Source organism: Colius striatus, chromosome 2 (assembly GCF_028858725.1).
Source record: "Colius striatus isolate bColStr4 chromosome 2, bColStr4.1.hap1, whole genome shotgun sequence".
Taxonomy (NCBI): Eukaryota; Metazoa; Chordata; class Aves; order Coliiformes; family Coliidae; genus Colius; species Colius striatus.
The window spans coordinates 43,013,759-43,036,112 of NC_084760.1; the positions used below are offsets into that span (position 1 = coordinate 43,013,759).

The following is a 22,354-nucleotide window of genomic DNA, read 5'->3' on the forward strand; positions in this document are numbered from 1 at the left end:
GGTAAAAAAGGGACAGAATAAAGACAAGTTTCTCTCTTCTATTGTTCTCTGTGGATAGAGCAAAATCCAAGAATGGAGGACGCTGCTTGCGAGAAAAATTAGACAGACTGGGACTGAATTTGCCTGCAGGAAGAAGAAAAGCAGCAAATGTCACACTCTTGACTTCCTTGGTAGAAGGTAGGGTTTACAATACTGCAATAAAATTTAAACATAATTAAAATGTTTCCTTGTATAAATCACTTTTTCAGCCACTGTTAAATATCGTAATCTATACCTTGTACAGAGAGGAGAAATTACTTGCCTAAAGCCACACACAGAAAAAGTGGCAAAATGGAGGTTCATTCTGAGACATCTTGGCTTCCAGCAATTGTTTTGGTCTTACACTTTCCTCAGCATTGATCTATGCTTTTTGTGTAGGGATCTGACTTACAAATCAATGATCCAAGTGTTCTTGTGAGAGAGACGAATGTCTTATACCAACTCTATATGTAGATATGTTTATCTTCTTATTTTTTAAAAAAACCCAACTTGTGAATTTCCTGGAGCTGATCCAAAAATGTGATGGTTTTTTTTTTTCTCCCATAAGAAGGCATAATATTTAGACAAGCCTTTTCCCCCTACACATAAATGAATGAAATCTGTTTTCAGATAAGCTCCAGACAGGCCCAGGAGATACTTTCTTGGCCTTTATTTGTTGTTTAAATATCATTCACCAAATACTGCCAGTCTCTTCAAACCTTCAGTTGGGAGTTGCAGGTTCAAACCCCTCAGGCAAAGGGAAGAAACTCTACCTGAATCTCTTCTATTCTGGGTGAATCCACTAAGTACTCAGTTTGTTGCCTGGCTGTGAGTAGCAGCCCTGGGAATTTCAGATCCCTCCTCCTTGATGTTGAGAGTGCTGAGCTCATCCTAAAGGTCAACACCTTCTAGGATCATAACCTTAAAAGTCCATATAGATGTAGGCAAACGGGCTGAGGTCTCAGCACATATTACCACAAAATCACAGAAGTACAGAAAGGTTGAGGCTAGAAGAGACCTCTGGTGATCTTCTAGTCCAACCTTCCACCTCAAAGCAGGATCAATTAGAAGAGGTTTCTCAGGAACTTGTCTACTGGGGTTTTTATTATCTCAAAGGACAGACACTCCACAAGACAGAAATAGTGCTGAATCTGCAACAGTGGAGGTTTTCACCAACTAAGAGGAGTCACTAAGGTTCTCAGGAGCTGCTGAGCACACAGAACTACAATGAGACTGCTCTGAAATAGAGATGTGTCTTTTTGTAATAAAGAGAAAGTAATAATTGAGTTACAGTCTTAGAAAATGTACCAGTTTAGAACAATAAGAGCTATTCCTGCCCTCACAGTCCTTCACATATCTTGGATCCTAGGAGGGAAGAACAGACAGAGATATATGGCCAGTTATTCCTTCCTTAGAATCGCAGAGAGAGTAAGAAAGCCCTCTTTCAACTGCTGTCTTGGGATTGATGGCAAAGTATCTTTACCGTAAATCAGAATTAGATTCCTTTTTCGGAGGCATGGAGCTGTGTTTGCCTTCCTGCTCTTTACTCCAAGCCAATGGAAAACCTATTACCAGTCCTACAGTATTCCTTTTGTTCTTGGACTGCCTTACATCCTAAAGTCCTAAAGATATATGGTGATGAGACTAAGCTCACTTTGACAGACAACTCTTTGCCTAGACAAGCTAAACATGATTTTTTTTCTATGGGAATTTTTAACAAAGGCTTCATCGTGTGCATTAACATTCCTACAGAAAAAATAAATCTCATTTTCTACCTTTGGGCTAGTCCTTGGTCAAATTTGGCAGTGCTCATTGAATTCTTTGTGGTATAAGCTGTCTTACCTTTGTACATGCAGATATTACTTCCAAGTGGTACTAACTCATAGTATTGTTTCCTCAAGGAAAGCCATCCCTCAATGGCTCCTGCTACTAGAGGAGTCAGAAATGAAAAGACTTATTCTGGATTTTAGAGGACATGGAGAAAACAGTATTGACTTTTTCTCTGTGATGTTTATACATACATTAATATGATAATTTGTTAGTCTTACTAAATCTCTAAATATCAGGTGTGCTATGCTATGGACTTGTCATAAGAACCTAGGATTTTGACACTCTCGATTCCTTCAGATGGTTCTAGGTTTACTATTATGAGACTACACAGTCTTTAATGTATCAAACGCTTTAGTATCCTTGTAAGGTAAGAATATATTCAACCTCTCTCTGTTTGAGGTTCAGACCTAGTCAATATGATGTTATGAAAGGCAGGTCACATTTGACTAACTTAATCTCCTTCTATGACAAGTGACCCACTTAGTGGATCAGGGAAAGGCTGTGGATGTGATCTTCCTGGACTTTAGTAAAGCCTTCAACCCAGACTCTCACAATATTGTCCTGGAGAAATTAGCTGCTCATGGCTTGGATAGACAAACTATTTTGGGTGGAACTATTTTGGGCTGATTGCCAGGCCCAGAGAGAGGTAGGGAACAGGGTTAAATCCAGTTGTTGGCTGGTCATTAGTGGTGTTTCTCGGGCTTCAGTATTGGGGTCTGTTCTGTTTAACAGCTTTATCAGTGATCTGGATGAGGGGATAGAGGACAGCCTCAGTCAGTTTGCAGCCAACATGAAGCTATGCAGGAGCATAGAAGGCTCTTTAGAGGTCCCTGGACAGGCTGGAATGGTGGGCCAAGGCTATCTGTATGAAGTTCAACAAGGCCAAGCACTGTCCCTGCACTTGACCCACAACAACCCATGTAACACTTGGGAAAGTGTGCCTGGAAAACTGTCTGAAAAGGACCTGAGGGTGTTGATCAACAGCTGGCTAAATATGAGCCAGCAGCATGCCCAGATGGCCAAGAAAGCTGATAGTATCCTGGCTTGTATCAACACCAATGTGGCAGCAGAACCAGGGAAGTGATTGTCCTCCCGTACTCGGTGCTGGTAAGGTCACACCTCAAGTGCTGTGTTCAGTGTTGGGCCTCTCACTACAAGACATCTTGGTGCTGGACCATGTCCAGATACAGGTAACAAAGCTGAGGAAGAGTCTGGAGCACAAGTCTGATGAAAAGTGGCTGAGGGATCTGGGGATGTTTAATCTGGAGAAGAGGTTGAGAGGAGACATGATCACTCTCTACCACTACCTGAAAGGAGATTGTAGTGAGGTGGGGATCAGTCTCTTTTCTCCAGTAATGAATGATAGGACAAGAGGAAACAGCCTCAAGTTGTACAAGGGAGATTTAAATTGGAGTTAAGGAAGAACTTTTTCTCTGAGAGGGCTGTTAGACTCTGTCCCAGGCTGCCCAAAATTAGTTGGATCTTGATTAAATACATTGACCAAAGCTGTTTCAAAAGTCTCTGGCAACACTGAGACTTGTCTTCCTCTAAAATAGACTAAAATCATTGCAGTTTAAGGGCTACTGTGAAGTTCTACAGAGGAACTGAAGTGAATTTCTAGGCTGTGGTGATCATTTAAAGACCCAGGCTTTATGAAAATTATTTGGTGATCCCTTGTTCTCTGCAAACATATTATTTTGGGGCTCAATATGACTGCTGGGTCTTCACTACTATTCTTGTTTTGATTGGGTTATAACTTTAGTGTCTTTAGTAGGGACTTCTGAGGCCCAAATTATGAATTTTTTGACAGATCAGTTCTGGTTTTCAAGTTGTCATCCACATAAATCAGTACAATGAGTGGTAAGACAGATTGGAAGAATGAACTCAGCCTTGCAAGACTCTCCACAGCAGTGTGGTACATAGTTTTGCACAACCTGTAGGCGAGGGATGCCCTCTAGTGCCTACATTAGATGAAGGGACAGGTCATTTTCCTCACCAGCTCTAAAAGTAAAATTCCTACATCTCAGTTAATACAATAAAGGCTCCTCCATTAACGACTAGCATTGTCAAGGATAAGCCTTACTCCTGCCTTTCCAGTGACAGTAAGAAAGGATGTGAGAAGAGGGGAGATGTCCCCAGTTATTTGGACAGGTCACTTATAAGGAAGAGATGGAGCATCAATGTGGTTGTCAATGCAGACAAAAGCAATACATGAATGATTTGTAAACCATCAGGTTTGCGGGTTTTTTTAATTTTTAAAAAAAAGACCACAAAAAAAAATCACACCAAAAACCCTGAAAGAGCATTTACAGAAACACTGGAATTTATTTTCCTGTCAAATCTAATTAATACACTAAGCTTCCTAGATATGGAATTGACAGCTTTCATCATCTAGGGACTGAAACTCTTGAGAAAAATAGGTCAGCACTTACTTTTTTTCACCCTTCTATCAACTGTCACACTTCTCCTCACCAGTATTTGTTTAAATATCCTTTCACTTGTTCGTCCTCCCTTCTGATCTTACAAATAGAAAAAACTTTCCTTCCACCTCCTGCCTGTCCCTCCTCCTTGTGGGTAACATTTCTGCTGGGTAGAGCATTCAGAGGAGGCAAAGCTGATGAGAAAGTAGGAGGTTCAGATTCCCAGTGCCCCTCTCCTGGGACACAACTTCTGCCTTCACTCTGCATAGGAACATCTCTCACTCTTGCTGGACCCAGGAGACATGCACACTGCTCCTTGCACCTGCCCACAGAAGCCTGTCAAGGTACACAACTGGTCTCTCCACTGAAGCTTTCTAGAGCTGTCTCTGTTAATTCAGTTTCAGCAACTGTCCTTTTCCATCATGCAAAGCTCTCTGGTCAATCGTAAGATTATACAGGAAAGACAGCACTGCCTCTAGATGTAAAGCCTTATGCTGGATTTAAGGAGAAAAAGTGAACAATCCTCAACATCCATTCTTTGTCTCTGCAGGAGAAGAGAGCACTGGGGATGCTGCACATAAGGAGATTTGATTTTAGATTGAAAAAAGGCAATTGGCTATAAAAGCCAGGGAATTTAGGGGCTTCTACTTTTAGTATGACTCCTTAACATAAATAATAACCAGGCAGAAGCCAGCAAATCTAAAGTGGAAGAAAAGAGAGCAGTTCACCCACATTTCCACATTTTCCCCTAGAATAAATATTTGTCCAAATTATGATATAGAAAAAGAAAGAACATCTTTTATGACATTTTGTAGAGATTACTTTCCCCCACCAAGCAAATTTATTTGCTACTGTTCTGTAATACAAGGAACAAAAATTTTTGTGTGTGAAAGTATGACACAATCCATTTCTAAATACCTCGACATTTGGTTCTAGTTCAAAACAAGATCTTTGCTCAACAATGAGATGTGAGAAATCATGTTCTGCAGAGCCCTTTCATATCTAGTTTTCTATTTTTTTTAGAATTTTATGGTGTAATTTAGAGTGCCTGATCATCTTATCATATGGTAATATGTGCTTATGAATACATATGTGTACTTATAATGTGCATTCCTAATACACATCAGCTTCCCATTTCCATTAAAAAATTTTAGAAATGTATTTTAATAATTTGTATATCTTTATTTTTCACAAGATGTACATTTTTACGTATCTTTCTACTTCTATTTGCATACACAATTTTACCTATGTATACCCACAAGCAGATAAGCCATTTTGTTTCATTTTACTCATGATTTTCTCTCTTCATATACCAGTAGCATCCAATCACAGTTGCATGTAAAATGGTTAAGTTCTATACTCTTGTGTGGCTTTCTCAGGTCATCAAAACAGCTGAATATAATCGTCTGAGTTCTAGTAAATAATATATACATCTTTGAAAATATAAGTTTTAACGGTAATTCTCTTAACAGTAATTCAGTAATTCTCTTTCTTTTTTACATTAAATGAAAGCATACAAATTTTAGTCAGTTTATTATTGACCATACTAAACAAATGTCTGCATTTCATCACATAAAGTTTTGCTATTCTGAAGAAATCAACACTTTTCCAATGGCTAAATGCTTAAATGCTTTTCTGACTACATTCCTCGCATTGTTACTTGGATCTGACTGGGAATGGGATAGAGCTGTGTGGAGAATTGTAATTCCACTTGATGGGAGCTTCAATGAGCTTTTCTTTCCACATCCACATGAAAATAAATATAGCAAGTTTTCAACTGAGTTTGGTTGAAAAGCAAAATCTCATACTCTTTTGCAGTTGATTTATCTTTAAGTATCTACAGAAGAGTGAAAATGTAACTGAAATAGAAATTTTGAAGTAACTGCAGAAATATATCAGCTATGGTTTAAATTTGTACCCTTTCTCATCCATGAAGAAGTCAGGGATAGACATTTAAAATACAAAACTGTCAGTCAGCTATTTGCCTGTTCATTCTGACTCACTGTTAACATGCCACTAAAATCCATTTTGATTTCACTGAAAATTTTTGCAGTCTTCCAGAAGCTTTTTCTCCTTTCAACTTAGAGATGGTGGTTGCTTGTTTAATTCTTATTCTTTTTAGGTATATTGGAAATCATGTTCAAAAAATCCAAGCAATACAGAAATAGAGATTATTTTGAGTATAATCTTCAATATTTTCATGTAAATTGGGTTACAGCTGTAAAGGTTGTTATTCACTGGTATAAGAAAATTCACTGGGAGTAGTGCAAGTATTTTACTAGTACCTGAGTTCAGTTCCGACAGATTAACACACAACATAGTATTTGCCTGTGAAAATAAAAGATATTTTTCTGGTAAAAACTCCTACTTATAGGAGAGGAGACAATAAAATCTGAGAAGGTGGAGAACAGAGTCTGGAATAGAGGTCAGCACACGTGAGTCCTTATGTGTCATGTTGCCCCTGGCACAGGACCATGCTGTCATGGAAGTTTCTATCTTCCTTGACTTGACTGGTTCTGTGCAGAGCACACTGAGTCTTGTTGGGGATGGGATTCATCTCAATATCTCTACTGTAGCTGTATCTGTCCTCTCATGTCAAATTGTAGTTAATAGGGAAAAAATCAACATTTTTGGGTGATTAAAAATTAAATGATATTAAATTAATAATTAAACATTTGATTAAGTTGCTCAGAAAAGTTGTGGAATCTCCATTGTTAAAAATATTCAAGATTAAGCTTGAAAAGTCCATGAACAACCAAATCTGAGGCCATGTTTTGAGCAGAAGGTCATCTCCTGAGTTCCCTTCTAACCTGAACTTTTCTATAATTCCTCTGATTCATTTTTACCTTCTGGTTTAGTATGGGATGACACATGCTTCAAATGTTTGTTAATCTCCATTGTTTAGAAAGTATTAGATCAGACCAATATTGCTATTTAATCAGATTATTTCCACTGCACATGTTCTGAAGGGGAAGGGTTACAGGTCCTGCATCCCTCCTAACTGTTCACCTGGAGTACCCACTCAGTCTGCAAAGAGAAAAAAACCCACAATACTCTAGCCCCAAAACTATTCTGGAGCACATCTCTGTTAGTCATTCATGCAGATATGCTTCAACATATACTTCTGTTAGGTGACCTATTTCTACCTTCTACAATATGATGAGAGCAAGTGTCTTGTGGAAGTGCCTATTTCCCACCAGGGAAAGACTAACTTAGGCACAGATGTTCACATGCCAGACAGTTGTATTTGATCAGATAAATTGCACACCAAAGTTGACAGAATCACAGCACACAGACCAGAGTGTTCAGTAAAATCTAAAATAAGTTCCTGGGTTCTGTAAGCTAGTGAAGAGGGATGTGTTCTTTCAGAGCTGTTTGTCATCCAACATGATGTTGGGTAATAATGTCCAGTTTCTACAGTGAGATAGAGAGGTATTCAGTTCCCACCTCTGTCCCAGACTTCTCAGAAGGCTTAGTCAAGCCATGTACTCCCTTTATCTTGATTTATCCATCTGTAAAACAGCAACTGTGATGTTCACTGTCATCTCTTTTTATTTTGTCTGGTCAATTTTGATTGCAATGTTTTTGGAAACGGAATCATTTCTTATACTCTACTCTGGGGTCCACTCATCTTTAGTGTGGGACGCTTGTACTGTGACTGCTGGCTTCACCCCTAAGCAAATATTCTGAAAAGTACGTTATCCCCACAGCTCTCCCCTGAGTTAGAAAGCTGTTCTTCCTTTAGAAACAAAGAACTGAAGCAATAAAGACTGAATCTCAGCTCTTCAGAGTGACTCATTCCTACATTCCACTAATTTCCATGCCTTAAATATCAATGACAAACTCAGCTAACAAACTTAAGTAGATGCCCAGTGTTCACGGATGGCAAGGAGGGAACTAAACCTAAGTGCCTTGATGAGTATTTTCTCATGAGAGGAATGACTTCCCTATCCTCTGACTGGCACCATCTGACAACTAAGCATGAATAGGCCAAATGAGCTGAAATCTGTAACTGAGGTTGGGAATTAATATCTACAGAAGTTATCTGGCTTTGTATTTGGTTGTTTGGGTTTGTTGGTTTTGGTTGTTTTTTTTTTAAGAGTGGATGAATTCCTGTAATAATAATAATAATAATAACCACTGTAAAAACTCATTGACCCATTTTGTCTACCCACAGGGGAAGCATTACACTTGGCCAGAGATTTTGGCTACACCTGCGAAACAGAGTTCCCTGCCAAGGCGGTAGGAGAGCACATTGCCAGACAGCACATGGAACAGAAAGAGCAGACAGCAAGGAAAAAGATGATCCTAGCAACAAAGTAAGAAGGGAGGGGAAACAAAAAAAGAAGTCTGTCTGTCACTTCTCCATTTTGGATCTGGGGGCTGCGGGAGGGAGGAGTGGGAGTGTGGAGCTGGGATTGCATTGACTACTATGATAACAGCACTCACTGACAGCAAGTGAGAGCAATCACTTTAGAGATGCTGTAAGGGGAACCTTATTTGCTGCAATGAGATTTCTGTAGCTATGCTCTCATCACCTGCAGTTAAGGAGGCACATATATCTTAAACGCTTGGTTTAGATGAGAGGAAGGGACATTATTACTGGGTAAGATCTATAGGACACCAACTGGCTTTGTCTCCTGTTTGCTTGTGAGCAGGAAATCTAAGCTTATACTGAAGTTACTGTGAGATAATTATGACTAGTCTGCTGGGAGAGAGCTGGTTTGCAGAGGGACAGAACCTCTCTGGATGGAAATTGCAAAAGGTCCCCCTGAAGCTAAGGGCACTGGAACAATGTACACCATCAGGGGAGATTTGTTAAAGTCATTAAAAACATACAGAGACACCTGACTTTGCTCTAAACAAGCCACTTGCCTCCCTGGAGCAGTAACATCATGTTAGGATAACATTTCACCTACATTAATTAGCTTTGATCAGAAAGGAATTAGTCTTCATGAGACATGGGAAACAGGAATAAATAGTCTGCATGGAATAATATAGACCTGCACTAGTTGTGTGGTATGCCTGCTTGGAGTAGCCCTGAACATATTCATATTCTTCCAGTGCTTACTGTAGTGCTACACAGTAAGGCTACAGGATAGTGGAAGGCAGAAATCCAACCTCAGAAACCACCACCCCAGAGCTGAAAATGTTTGGAACTTATCCAGGCTAGAATATATACAACAGAGAGAAATTGGTCTGTAATAGGGAAGAAGGCTGACCAGCAACAGGATTGTCCTTCATATCACAATGTCCTTCTGCTTTGTCTATTTGTGGAGAACAGGATTCCAGGCCTCATGTCTCTTTTGAGTGTCAGGTCTTCGCCCTGAAGGTGACCTAGATTTGAAAGATCTCAGCCTTTTGAATCCTGTGAATGTAACCAGTCATCTTTCCCTAGGTTGATAAGCAGAGCATTGTGTGGCTCAAGGGGCATTTGCTGGTTGTGGACATGATGTCACACCTCACACATCATGGTTCTAAGTCTCTTGTAGATTAAAAAGAGTAATATAAGTGGAATGCCATCTTATTCTTACCTATGTCCACTTTTAAGTGGTTTTAGAGACACAAGAAAAAAATAAAAAACAGCTGCCAAGAAGTATCTCCTCTCTGCAAGTTGTGTCTCTCCATTACTCTAGAGTCCATTGACAATCTGCCCCCTTCACTACATAAGAGCTGGTTGCACTGATGTGTAGCACAACCTAAATAAGAGTTAAGACTGCAAATCTTCCCAAATGGAGGATTTTCCCCATCTGTAAAGTGTTACACAACTGTAATGATACAAATCTTCCCTATTCTTTTCTGTTTCTAGTGAGAGATCATATTATCACACCTTGTAAAAATCAGTAGGTAACTGGTATAGTCCTACCTCCAAAGACTGTCCCACTGAGGGACACAAAGAGTCTCACTACCCTGTCTCATCACTCCATACGTACTTTCTTACCCTCCTTTACCACTGAAATTGGGAATCATGGGCATGCATTACTCCTAACTCTCATGAGCTTCGGACTTGTAGTCTGTTACTCTGCACTTCTAAGGAACAAAATGACATTTTCTCCCCGTTCCTTCAGTTAAAAACACCAGCAAATAGATCAGAGAGATCTGTTAATAGTATAAAGATAGGCCATACCCTACTGCAGTCAGAGTGCTTGTAACAGGGACAGATGTGTGCTATTGCTGCCCTCTCCTGCCTGGAAGGAGAACACTGATTCAATAGACCAGTCCTGTCCAAGTACTACAGGAGACACATGTTCACGATGTAATGTTAGCATAATATTTCCTAGCCATGCTTCCATGTGTCTGACTGTGTTTATCCTAGTCATTTATCAGGAGTTTCAGTTATTCATTAGGCATACATAAACTCTAGGTTTCTATTTTCAGTGATTTCACAACTTCCCTGTCTCATGGGCTTGTGAGCTACGATAACAGAGAAAAATGATGGATTGCTATACTGTCATCAAAATCAACCCTGGAATTCCAAGGTGGTAAAGCCACTTTCACCAAACTTTGCTATGGAAAGAACTGGAGCACCATTGCCTGCTTGTATTGCTATTGTCTGCTCTGGGACATATAAAGAAGTCCTATCATTGGGAGGATTACTGAGATCTTCCGCATGCGGGATCTTGAGGAAGAATAAGGGGAAAGAGCAAAATTATTTCCACAGTTCCCGATATATAGGTGAAATTCCATTTTGGATTCAGACATCCAACTTAGTGGCTTGATTCAGCTGCTCATAGACACTTACTGACTTTTGAGATGAACTGCTTGCTTATCCAGTTTGCTTAGCAGTTGCTGCTTCAGAAGCACACAAGTCTTTTTTTTACTGTGTTCTATCTGTCAGTTATTATGGATGTCTTGGGTACTGTGATGTCTATGTGTGGGCAACTAAATAGAGTCCTTAACGCCTATAACGCAGAAGCATCCAGTATCCAGTAGGAGCTCTCAAGTGTTAGTAAGGGCATCTGTACCTTGTGATCCCCCAACGGAAGTAGTTCAGCTGCCATGCAGTGAGCTGGAACCCACAGGCCAGTGAAATCTGAAGACTGCTACTTTAGATACCAATAGCCCTTTTTAAAATATAGAAGCCACAGACCTGAACATAACACACTCTTCACTGCCCTACTCAGCCCTACCTTGTCTAAGGTTATAATGCAGTGAATGTAATACAGTGAACGAAATTAGGTCTATTTTCTCTCATGAAACAAATCATATTCACTGTGTTAAACTACCTGACCTTCCAAAACTACCTCTTGGAAATAGTCTCTTCCATTTATTATCTCAGGAGTTGCCCAGGACAGTACTAGTTGATGTAACAAGGTAGTGCAGTGGCCTGTTATAACAATTTTAAGGTCTACTTAATGAAGTATCAGATCCTTAACTGACAATGACCATGGGAAGAGATGATTGGGCTGTGTAGCCAGTATACAGCCCTGAACACAAGTGACAGCAAAGGCAGAATGGGGAGGGAAGCAAGTTTTGTTTCAGAGATAAGATAAGATAAGATAAGATAAGATAAGGGTAGACAATGGGACAAACCAATCTCCTGTGATTCTCTGTACTCATCTCTTTTGACTGAGTAGATGATTGTCTGAGCACTCCAGAGCAAGATGTTTCAAAATAAAGACAGAAATGTCACAGTTCTGGCCAAAGGATGCTGATACTTGTCTGTTAACTCTAGACTCTTTAGAAAGGCTTCAGGACATATCTATGCAGTCCACACAGGAAAAAAAAAAAAAAAAAGAAAAAGAAAAAAACAAACCAAGGAAAAGAAAAAAGGAAAAAAAAGACAAAAAAAACCCCACAACAAATCAAAACCTAGGACCTGGTTTTAGAGGATCCTTACACAGTGCACAGATGTGGGAGAACCTGAGTGGCTTCATAACAGGGTACAGAACCTCATCAAGTTGCAGCTAGGACAGATGCAGAACTGCTGAAGATAATGTCAATAATTCCACTTGATAGAGAGGCACACTATCCCATGGGAAATATCACAGAGTATCACAGATACACACACATTTCCATGGACCAAAACCCAACAATGTGAATAACAATTTTATTGTAGAGGTGCTTAGAGCCAATACAGGATAATTAACATATATGCCATGACACAGTGTGCTCAGTTTGTTAGTTTTCTGTAAAGCAACGCTGAGATTGGATGCACAGGACCTGTTGGGCACCTATCTGATATCTGATCTTTGGATGTCTGGCAATTCTGTAATACTTGGAATATGTCAGACTCATGGGCACACATTTACCTCACCCTTGTACTTATCACAAGGCACCTCCTTTGCCCAATGCTGGGGATAGGATCATGGACTAGATGAGCTCTTGTTCTGTACAGAATTTGTCTTTTGCTGCTCATGTAATACCTTATCTGACCATCTGTCACAAACCATTAGGTATGTCCCTTGCAGGAGACATCAGGACTCAGTCCCTAAGACAGCATGACCATCTTTCTTTGCTTTTTTAAAGTCACAGCCCAACTCAGCAAATAGCTGTCAGGCCTTCTTGCTGTCACTACCTCAGGTGATGTTTTATTGGTAGAGGAGGTTCTAAGACACTACTTTGCCTAGAAATTCCCTTGGAAAAAAAAAAAAAAAGGAGGTTACTGCCTTTTACAGATTTTCATGTATAATAAAAAAGTTTTTTCTTTTCTTTCAACCTGCCAACATCCAGTAAAGACTTTTGACATGTGAAGATAGAAAGGAACTTAATTGCACACTTGGTTCTGACACTTTCCTTTGTCAAAATATAAGAACTTTTAAGATGAACTTTTCCAACAGGTAGAAAGTAGAGGTTGGAGGAAGGAGAGAAGAGCAGTGCTGACAGGTCCGACTGGGGATAGGAGATTGTTTAGAAGCCAAAATGACTGACTGTTTTCAGCTGTTGAAAGGAACTATTTTTCCTCTAAGGACCTGATTCATTAAAACTGTATGCTGCATTTACATATATTTCTGCTGAATATCTCTCTTTGCCTGAAAGGCTAAGAAGATACTGTCTTTTCAAGCCGTCGATGTCTAGGTCCATACAGATGACAAGTGTTTACAGAAATCAGGCTTAAATAAAGTCCAGTAGCACAGCAGGAAAGAGTTTTGTGCATCTTCTCTCCTCTTACAAGAGCTGTGGTATCCAAAGTCTATGTCCACAATGTTCAGAACAGTGATATAATGAAGGGTAAAAACTGGTTGATATAGTTTCCTTGCTTGTAACTTGACAATGGAGGACCTTACAAAGACTAAGAAGCTGAGTTTACTCACTTATTTTCCAATATGTTCCTGTCTCAAAGGACAAGAGTTATAAGGTAATAAAGAGCTTGAATTTTATCTAGAACCAGATGTGCAGAGTCTTCTAACAGAAAGTATGGACTGCAGAGGTGGTTTTTAGTACCAGAAAATGGCTTCAGGCACAGTGATTGCATTTATGCTAACAAAGTGATGTGCACACTGAGTCATCAAATTGCAATTACCCATATTATTAAAATATTAGAATGGGTCCTTGAAACCTCCCAAGTATCTTCTGCACATGTTCTAAAAGAGTCCACACCAGAGCTCGTCCTCAGGAAGACACTGTTTAAGAGACTAGATGAGCCTAACTATATGGACCTTATGAGATGGTGATAATTTGCACGAGGGTATCAGAATGACCCCTGGTGGCTCTGTGTACTAGGTTACAAGTAGTCACCGTGACCAGCATTTGTCAGGCAATCCAACTAAGTATCAGGCAACCCAACTGAGTGTCCTGATCGTCTGGTGGGCTTCCTGCCCTCCTGACCTCACGTTAAATGCATAAATTTCCAATACAGTCAATGGAGAATGATACTGTCCTGAGAGATCCAAACACCTCTCATTTTTTAATTAACTGTATAATAAACCAGTTGAAAACAAGTGGGGTCTCTATTCATCCATGATCCAGATAGTACTCATCTGAGGACATATACTAAATGGATCTGATTTGGTTTCTGTTTTAAAAAGTACATTGGTAGAACATGCCTGGACTAATTTGCAAACTGATCCGATACAACAATATCACACAACTGAAAATATCTTATTTTTGTGTCTCTCCTGGTGTTAGGTCCTATATAGAGGTATCCCAGGGGGATAATTTTAATCCCAAGGTGCTAAGGCACCCTGAGAAAACTGAGGGAAGGTCTCAGAAGGAGAGGGAAGACAGTAAGACCACTTATCATCTCCAAAGACTTTGGACTACTATGTTGGTGGGACACCAGGCAAGACAGAACCCGAGATTCCATTTCAAGGTGCCAAACTGGAGTCCCAGGTCCTACCTGCTGAAAGTGTGTGTTGCTGAGGAAACCGTCATCAAGAAAAAGTGGAGATGATGGGATTTTCCTCACTGGCCTGTCTGTAGTATAGGAACTTACAATTGAGTAAGTCACTGAGCTCCTCCTACAGTCACTGGAAAGAAAGAGGCACTATTAGGCTTCAGATCCTCTGTATTGTTGTAGGCATCTACTGTAGGCTACCTGCTATACAGTAGGAATGTAAAACAATTTAATTAGTGTTTCATTAAGAAATTTAAACAGCACTGCTGGAAGGAAGGTAGCATTTTCCTTCATAACTCCTAGTGCTCCATTTGTCTTAAGAGCTGGGGATCAGGAAGGCAAGGACAAAATAGCCAGGACTTCTACTTGCAGACAAACCAGTAGACAGAAGCACATGTATAAGTAGTGGTGTATTTACACAAAGTAATCCATAATAAAGTAGTTCATAATTTTCTATTACCATAACCCTTGCTTCTAACATGAGTGAGCTAAGCCAGACTTAACACTGACAAACTGAGTCCAACTCAGGGAAGAAATCACATCTTCAAATGTCCACATTAATATAGTTTCAGAAGGAAAGTATTCCTATTCAAATTATTCTGATTGTTACTGGCTCTAAGAATTTGGGGCAAGTCAGCAAAAGGGGGATTTGTTTGTTTTCACTTTCCTTAACAATACCTCTGGCAAACATTTCCATTATGAATGAGGCAAAAGTGTGATGGGAATCAGGTTTATGAAAAAGATTACATCTGTCTTATTTGAGGATTTCTACTTTCCTTCTAGACAAATATGTAAAGAGTTCCAAGACCTTCTAAGTCAAGACAGATCACCCCTCGGATCCTCCAGACCAACTCCAATATTAGACCTCGACATCCAGAGACATTTGACACACTTCAGGTATGATTTTGAAAGAGGGATATTTAGCCAAAATCCATAGTTTCAATAAAAAGTACTTATATTATAATGGTACTTGTTCCCTTACCTAGAAGATTATGTCTGTAATCTCTCTGTTATCTACCTATTGAAAATGCATGTTTGTCCAGAAACGTAGTTCAGTCTAATTGCATTCACCCTCTTTCTAGGACCACAGTTTGAGTTCAAGTAAGTAGTTTTTTCCATCTGCTGGGCAAATCTCCCCATCTGACTGTAAAGATGTCTTCCTCTAGATGTGAGCCAAATTACAAACCAAGTGTCATGGTCTTGCCCAGCCAGCAATGAAGCACCATGACAGTTTCTTGCTCGGTGCCCCCATCCACCCTCACCTTCGTTAGGATGGTAGAGGCCCCAGAGAGATGGGAGAGAGAAAGATAACCAAGGATGTTGTGGATTGAGACAAGGACAGGGAGGACTCACTGCCAATTACAATTCCAGGCAAAACAGACTCCAGTACTCAACTTAGAGAGGAAACTAGGAAAGTTTATTCTACTACCTACAAGAAACAGAACAGAACAAAAAGCAAAAAGAGAGTAAGGTGATTGAGAAAATTACAACCCTCCCCCATCCCTCCTTTCTTCCCGGGCCCAGCTCACTGCTCCCTCTGCCTCCTCCCGACTCAACGTCTCAGGGGGCAGGGAATGGGGGATGTGGTCAGTCTCTTGCAGATGGTCTCTACTACTTCTCTCTTCTGAGATGAGGATGACTCCTAACATTCTTCCCCTGCTCCGATTCAGGGTCCCTCACAAAGGACACAGTCCTTAATGAATATCTTTGTCATGGGTTCTTCCCCACAGTTGCTGATTCTGCAGATACAGGGTCCCTCCCACAGGACATGGCCTCTTCTGGCCATAGTTTTCATGAACTTCTTTGATGTGGGTTCTTCCCCACAGTTAGAGCTTTTGTGAATATGAGATCCCTCACACAGGGTCTTTAATGAAGAGAATTACTGTCTCTGATGCAGAGTCTTCAATGAAGTGAGTCACTGCCCCTCATGTGGGGTTTTAATGAAATACAAACAAATCTCAGCTTCACAGGTCCTCTCTGCAGGACACAGGGGAGTCTCTGCTCCAGCACACCTCCTCCTCTCTTCTCTCACTGACATTGACATCCTCATAGCTGCTTCTCTCTCTCTTCCCACTCCTTGCACCACCACCAGCCAGAAAAAAAAAAGAAGAGAGCAAAAGGAAGGAACAGGAAGAAGCCTCCTCTTCCAGTTTCTTCTTAAAAAGTGATTATGGAGGTGTCTAATTGGCTCAGCCCAAGAAGTGGATCTGGCTCAAAGCTGGGGAGAGTTTTGAGTTTTGTTACAGGAGCCATCTTTACAACCCCTTACCCATTACCAGAAACGACTGTCATGTCAAACCATAATGCCAAGTAAAAGGCCCATAAAAGTAGAAACTCAAGTTCAGAGTCAAAATTCAAATGTAGATAAATCAAAGTAACATTAAAAGTAGGAACAGTTAAACTTCATCCTTACCAGTCCTGTAAATAGTTTCAGCATCTCTTTTTTTCTAATGAAACCATTTGACATCATCTTACCACAACCATAGTATTAACTATTCAGCCTCCAAAGCAGACTGACCTCAAAGTACACTACCTGCTGGAACAGTCTCACTGCACTAATTCCTGGACCACACCCTGGAAAGGTCTGGGAGAATGCAAGCTGACTCACACTAAACAACCTGAGATTAATAATATATTTAGACTCAGTTCCTGGGCCCATGTCCTGGCAGTATTATGTTTACAGGTATAGACAGCCTAAGAAGATATTATAAAGACAAGAGCCCATAGTACATGTATGCAAAGTCCAAACTTCATCAGAATTTTATCCCAGTTATAGATAAAAGTGTATAGACAGTTTGAAATCAGAAAGATTTATTAGTCCAGGAGTTGCTGTGCAATTCCATGTTTTTTTGCTTTAGACTATATCCTGGAGACAGTAAAGAGTGAAATGGGAACTTCCAAAGGGCCACTTTGAAACAATGAGGTCATCTAAGATATCTATCAAAGATAAGTGTGATGGAACATCCTAAAGGTGCTCTTGTCTTTGCTCAGACCACAGATAGGAATATATGATTAGCTGATGCTACAGATTATTTTTTTACTATTAGTTGATACCTGAAATAAACAACATGTAAAAGCTGTTCCAGAGAGCTGTTTACAGATCATGATACCAAGCAGGTTCATTAGGTGTATAAAGCCTTGGAATGTTGTTGCATATTCTTTAGCACAGTCAGATGAGCTATTTTTCATTCCTTTTTTCATTCATATTTTCATTAATTTCATTCATAGGCAAGACAACTTTTGTGCCCCAGTACCCCTACATCCTTTAGTTATTAAGATGTTGATAGAGCATGAGGCACTCAGTAGTCAGGTGGTGTGGTACCTAATGTATAGTCCCTCAAATTTTGAACAAAATCTAAAATATCCACTATCCTACTTCTTCCATCCAGCTGTTGAGGGTTGGAGCGAGGCAAGAGTAATGCCTGGCTCACAAATGCACACATTCCTGTTTACTCTTAGACATAACTGTGTGCATCTTGTGTGGATATAAACACACCTAGACAACCCCACTTCTATTTTCATGCAGTGATGTATACAAACATACAGATACCACTTACATGTAGTCTTACCCTTATACACACACTCCAAAACACCTATTTACACACCAAGGGAGGAATATTTATTTATTTATACATACAGGACATTCATAGAAGGATTTTAATGGGCCTGTGGAAAAATAGATTATTTCCCATTACACACATAGAGAGAGTAAACATGATACAAGGTAGTTAATCCCCAAGGATTCCCACATTTAAAGAAGAAATAGTAGTCAGGACAAAATGTCGAAGGCTCCAGCTACAAATACTGTCAACTGGTACAGCTCCCATCTTTCTTCCTCTGCTACATTTCAGTAAGTTAGTGATGGACCAAAGGTGGGCACCTAGAAAAGTACAAGTCTTGATCCTACACAGATGCCTTGCTGAGCTTAAATCTGACAGCCTTCTCTTTGCTTGGGGAATGACGTAATGCCAGACCCAGAGGCTGAGCTGGGACCATATTACTCTTCCATCTACTGTAGAGAAGTTGAAGCAAGATTCAACTTCTCACCCAGACTTCAAAGTCTACTCGTCTACATGTAGATGCCTCCATTTCAGCTAAATATGTATCTTCTATTGTAGTCTTTAGGGATTTTGTCTGTATAGCCTGTGAAATTTGCATTACTACTAAAGCAGGCCTAACAGAGACATCTACATTAGTGTGACTTGAATTTCTCTGTAAATAACATTGACTGAACAGATCTCCACATGAATGGAAGCTTAGCCAACCAAGTGCACACACTAAAAATATATTCTAAATAGTTAAACCTATGTGGGTAAAAGAATCACTATTCCCATCATCTAAATCTATCTGCCTTTACAGATAGGTTATCTAAACCACTCCTACCACTACTATCTTGAGATTAAATATCACAGAAGGCACTTGAGTCTATCTCAGGTGTCAGTGAAGATGTGAGAATACAATTCACCATGCTTTCAAGGAACATTAACTATTTTTGAGTCAAGTTCTCAACACAGAGTGTTTCTGACAGATCACTTGGTTTCTCTGTCTAGCTCTGAGGGATATGCCTCAAACTGAATCAGCTTCTGCCACAGGAAATTTACAGCTGATCAGTTGGGGATGAGAGAAGAGGAAAAAATTCTAGGTACTCCAACACACCAAGTCTTTGTAATCCAAAAGCAATATCCTCATTGCTGTCTGAGGCATAGCACAGCCTCCCACTGGTCACAAACACAAATAACTGCTTGTCATTATACATCATTCTCAAAATATTTCATAAAAAGCTGTTAAAAGAATCTGCTTAATGTAAAGCACATGCCTAACACTAAGAATTTAAATATTCAAAATGCAATGGCATCCATATCTCTGATCATTGGCCCCATCTACAATCAAATTTCCAAAAGTCCAGATTGTCCTCATTTATTACGGTAAAATGTACACAATTATCATGTATCTATACCTCAAGAGCTTTGCAGCTGTATGCCAGAGATGGAGTTGACCTTCATAGAAGAATCATTATCAAATACTCTTGATGACATCTACCACAGTTAAAGTCTAAAATTAGACTGTCTTGATAAGTGGCTTTTCCTGATTATACACATTAAAATAATGGGTTTTATTACCAAAATGCCTAAGAGTTTTTGGTGCTTCACAAATAGGTGTTGCAGAGAAGAAATTAATCTGAAGCAGTAACTCCATACAGACACAACAAAATTTTTGACATTTTTTCCAATAGTGAAAGTTTCCTCTTTGTTTCTATCTGTATTCCAAAATTGTGAGCTCTCTCACAGTAAATTCTCTATCTCTAGATTGAAATGGAGCCAAAATATTACCTTTGGCAAGGACAAGTCATAGTCTTTAGCTGGAATATCTGACAAGATTTTGCAAATACTTTTTAGCATAAATATAGCATGTTTTTTTTATTATTACCCACTATAAACTGATTTTTGATCATGGGAAATCTCATATAGCTTAATAAAGATGTAATATAACAAGAAGAGGTTCAGAAATTCTGCCTTATCAACAATAATCAAGACAGTAAAGAAAACACAAGGTGAAAAATTGGTATTTTATATATACATATATGTGTATATATATATATATATGTACACACTTGTGCCACATGAAATCAGAAAGCCAAAGAGATTTTTTTTTAATGACCAGAAAAATTCGGAGGACTCACACAGATCTCTGTTATTAGAACTAATCTGAAAGTAATGAAAGACTTTCTGAAGAGCTATAATATCTGATATCTACAGCAGAATCCAGCCTTGGAGTAAAACAGAGTTTTCCTTACTAATAAATTACCCTACAGCAAGCAAGTGTAGAGTTATGGGCTCCACTTTTTCGTGGTATTACTTGCTCAACATTAATAACTAAGACCAATGTTAACAGACTGACATAGTTCTGATTGAAGAAGAATTTGCCATTTTCTCTTGTTTAGGTCTTCAAGCTCATACTTCTCTCTGAACTTTTTTTTTCTGAGTCCCAATTTATCAAGATCTGTAAACATGTGTCTAACCTGAAATATAGGATAGTCCTCATGAAGGGATCAAAATTGCTGGGTTTGCTCAAACTCCAAACCCAAAGTTCATACAAAGCATAAAACATGGGAAATCTTCAAAAGAGCTGCCAGTGAGCCAGAAAACTGATGAGTTTTGCACAGCTTTACCAGATACAAAAAGAAATAGAGGCTCTTCTACACCTTTTGCGTAACCGTGTTTGTGCAGTTACTCTCCGAGTTTTCCATCTGACCTGAACACAGAAAACTCAATGCTCCATTAATATTGTTTGTTTGACCATGAACAGACCAATATTGTTTGACCATGAACAGAAAATTCTGTAGACCTTTGCATTCAACAGTGACAACTATTGTACATTACCAGAGACAGGCTAGTGTTACTTATGTTTTATTTGAAACTTCCCCCTTTTCACTACATTCTGGAGTATCTTACTGTAGCAAGGCTATCTTTATATTAGTAAATAGAAACAGTATCAGGCAACAGGCATGTATTGGCTGTCTGTGCTGCTTTTTCATAATTCTTGGGGTTTTGTTGCCTCATGTAAGTAACACTGTTCCAAACTATTCCTGGGTACAGTAGTGCATATATATTACTAACATATATATGTAGCTTGAGAATTCAGGGAAGAACTAACCCTTTTTACAGCCCAGTTAGGAGACTTGCTTGTGCTATAAATATTGTACTAAGATTTAGAGAAGTCCAGCCTTGTCATGGCTGGATCGTAAGCCTTTGGTCTTGTGGGCTAAGTGTTGGGGCAGGTCCAATTTCTAAACATATACATAACTTTGGGTTTATGAAGAAGTGATATGTTGTAGGACTACCCAAACTGTCTTTCAGTTCTTCTTTGATTCATGATAAATGCAGAGGAGCAAGTGAAATAGCCCTATAGGTTGTACCTGTCATGAAAGTCACCACTTGAGCTATCTTGTCCCCAGTTTCTGAAGGCAGAATCAGCATTAAGCCACAGGACAAAGAAGAAAATCCTAGAAAAATCCATTTGCATTACTAAGTGCTGAGATTTTTTTGTCCAAATACATGAGTCTGTTGTCTTCTAAAGGCTGATGTGTGTAAATGCATTTATGAGTCTAATACAATACAGACCAAAATCAATGTATTGGTACTAGAAAAGAACTCAAAAGCTTCTATAGCTTTAATGAGAGGAACCTATTTCTTTCACTCTTTTCTCTCAATCAAAATGAAGTGATATCAGGAAAGGGAGAGTGAGAGAATTAGAGTAAGAAAGAACTAAAGAGAGGAAAAAAAAAAAAGATGGGAAGAAAACATTTTGAGGAACTTTAGTTCTTTTCAAGTGCCTTCTCTTACTTATAATTCAAATGTCTTCTCAATCCCCAGTTTGAATCATGTGAGACTTCTGTGTACATGTGCAAGCACCTGTTTATGCAAGAGGGAAAAGCTGGGATTTTAATTTCTTCTGAAACTTCAACCATTTTCAAAACCTACTAATGTCAGTAAAGCTAAGGTTTTGTCTTTCATTAGTTTTTTCATGACAGATAAGTTAAACAATCTCTCTTTAGCGCTGGTAAGTTGGTTGTTTTTTAATTCAGATCAGGTGAAAGAGCCTAGTTTCATACTCAGTGAAACTGAGAGACAACTCTCCATTATGCAAGGTGATGGGAAGGAAAAAGGGGATTGGAATGTTCAGACAAAGCAAAAGATGAGTGTAAGCAAAACCCATATATAAGGCTTTGAGAAAAATTCACCTTCAAAAAGCCAGGAAACGGTGAACCAGAGCAATCATAACCTAAAGCAGGTGAAGAAAAGCCTGCCTG

The 22,354-nt window shown here is 39.3% G+C and overlaps 1 protein-coding gene across 1 annotated transcript in view; it reads left to right on the plus strand.

Moving 5' to 3' along the window:
* TFAP2D (transcription factor AP-2 delta) overlaps positions 1-22,354 on the plus strand; it is a 50,887-nt gene that overhangs the window by 19,549 nt on the left and 8,984 nt on the right. The window contains exons 5-7 of the mRNA XM_010197973.2: positions 59-177; positions 8,446-8,587; positions 15,328-15,441. Coding sequence (XP_010196275.1) covers positions 59-177; positions 8,446-8,587; positions 15,328-15,441 — 375 coding nt within the window. The remainder of the gene's footprint in view (positions 1-58; positions 178-8,445; positions 8,588-15,327; positions 15,442-22,354) is intronic.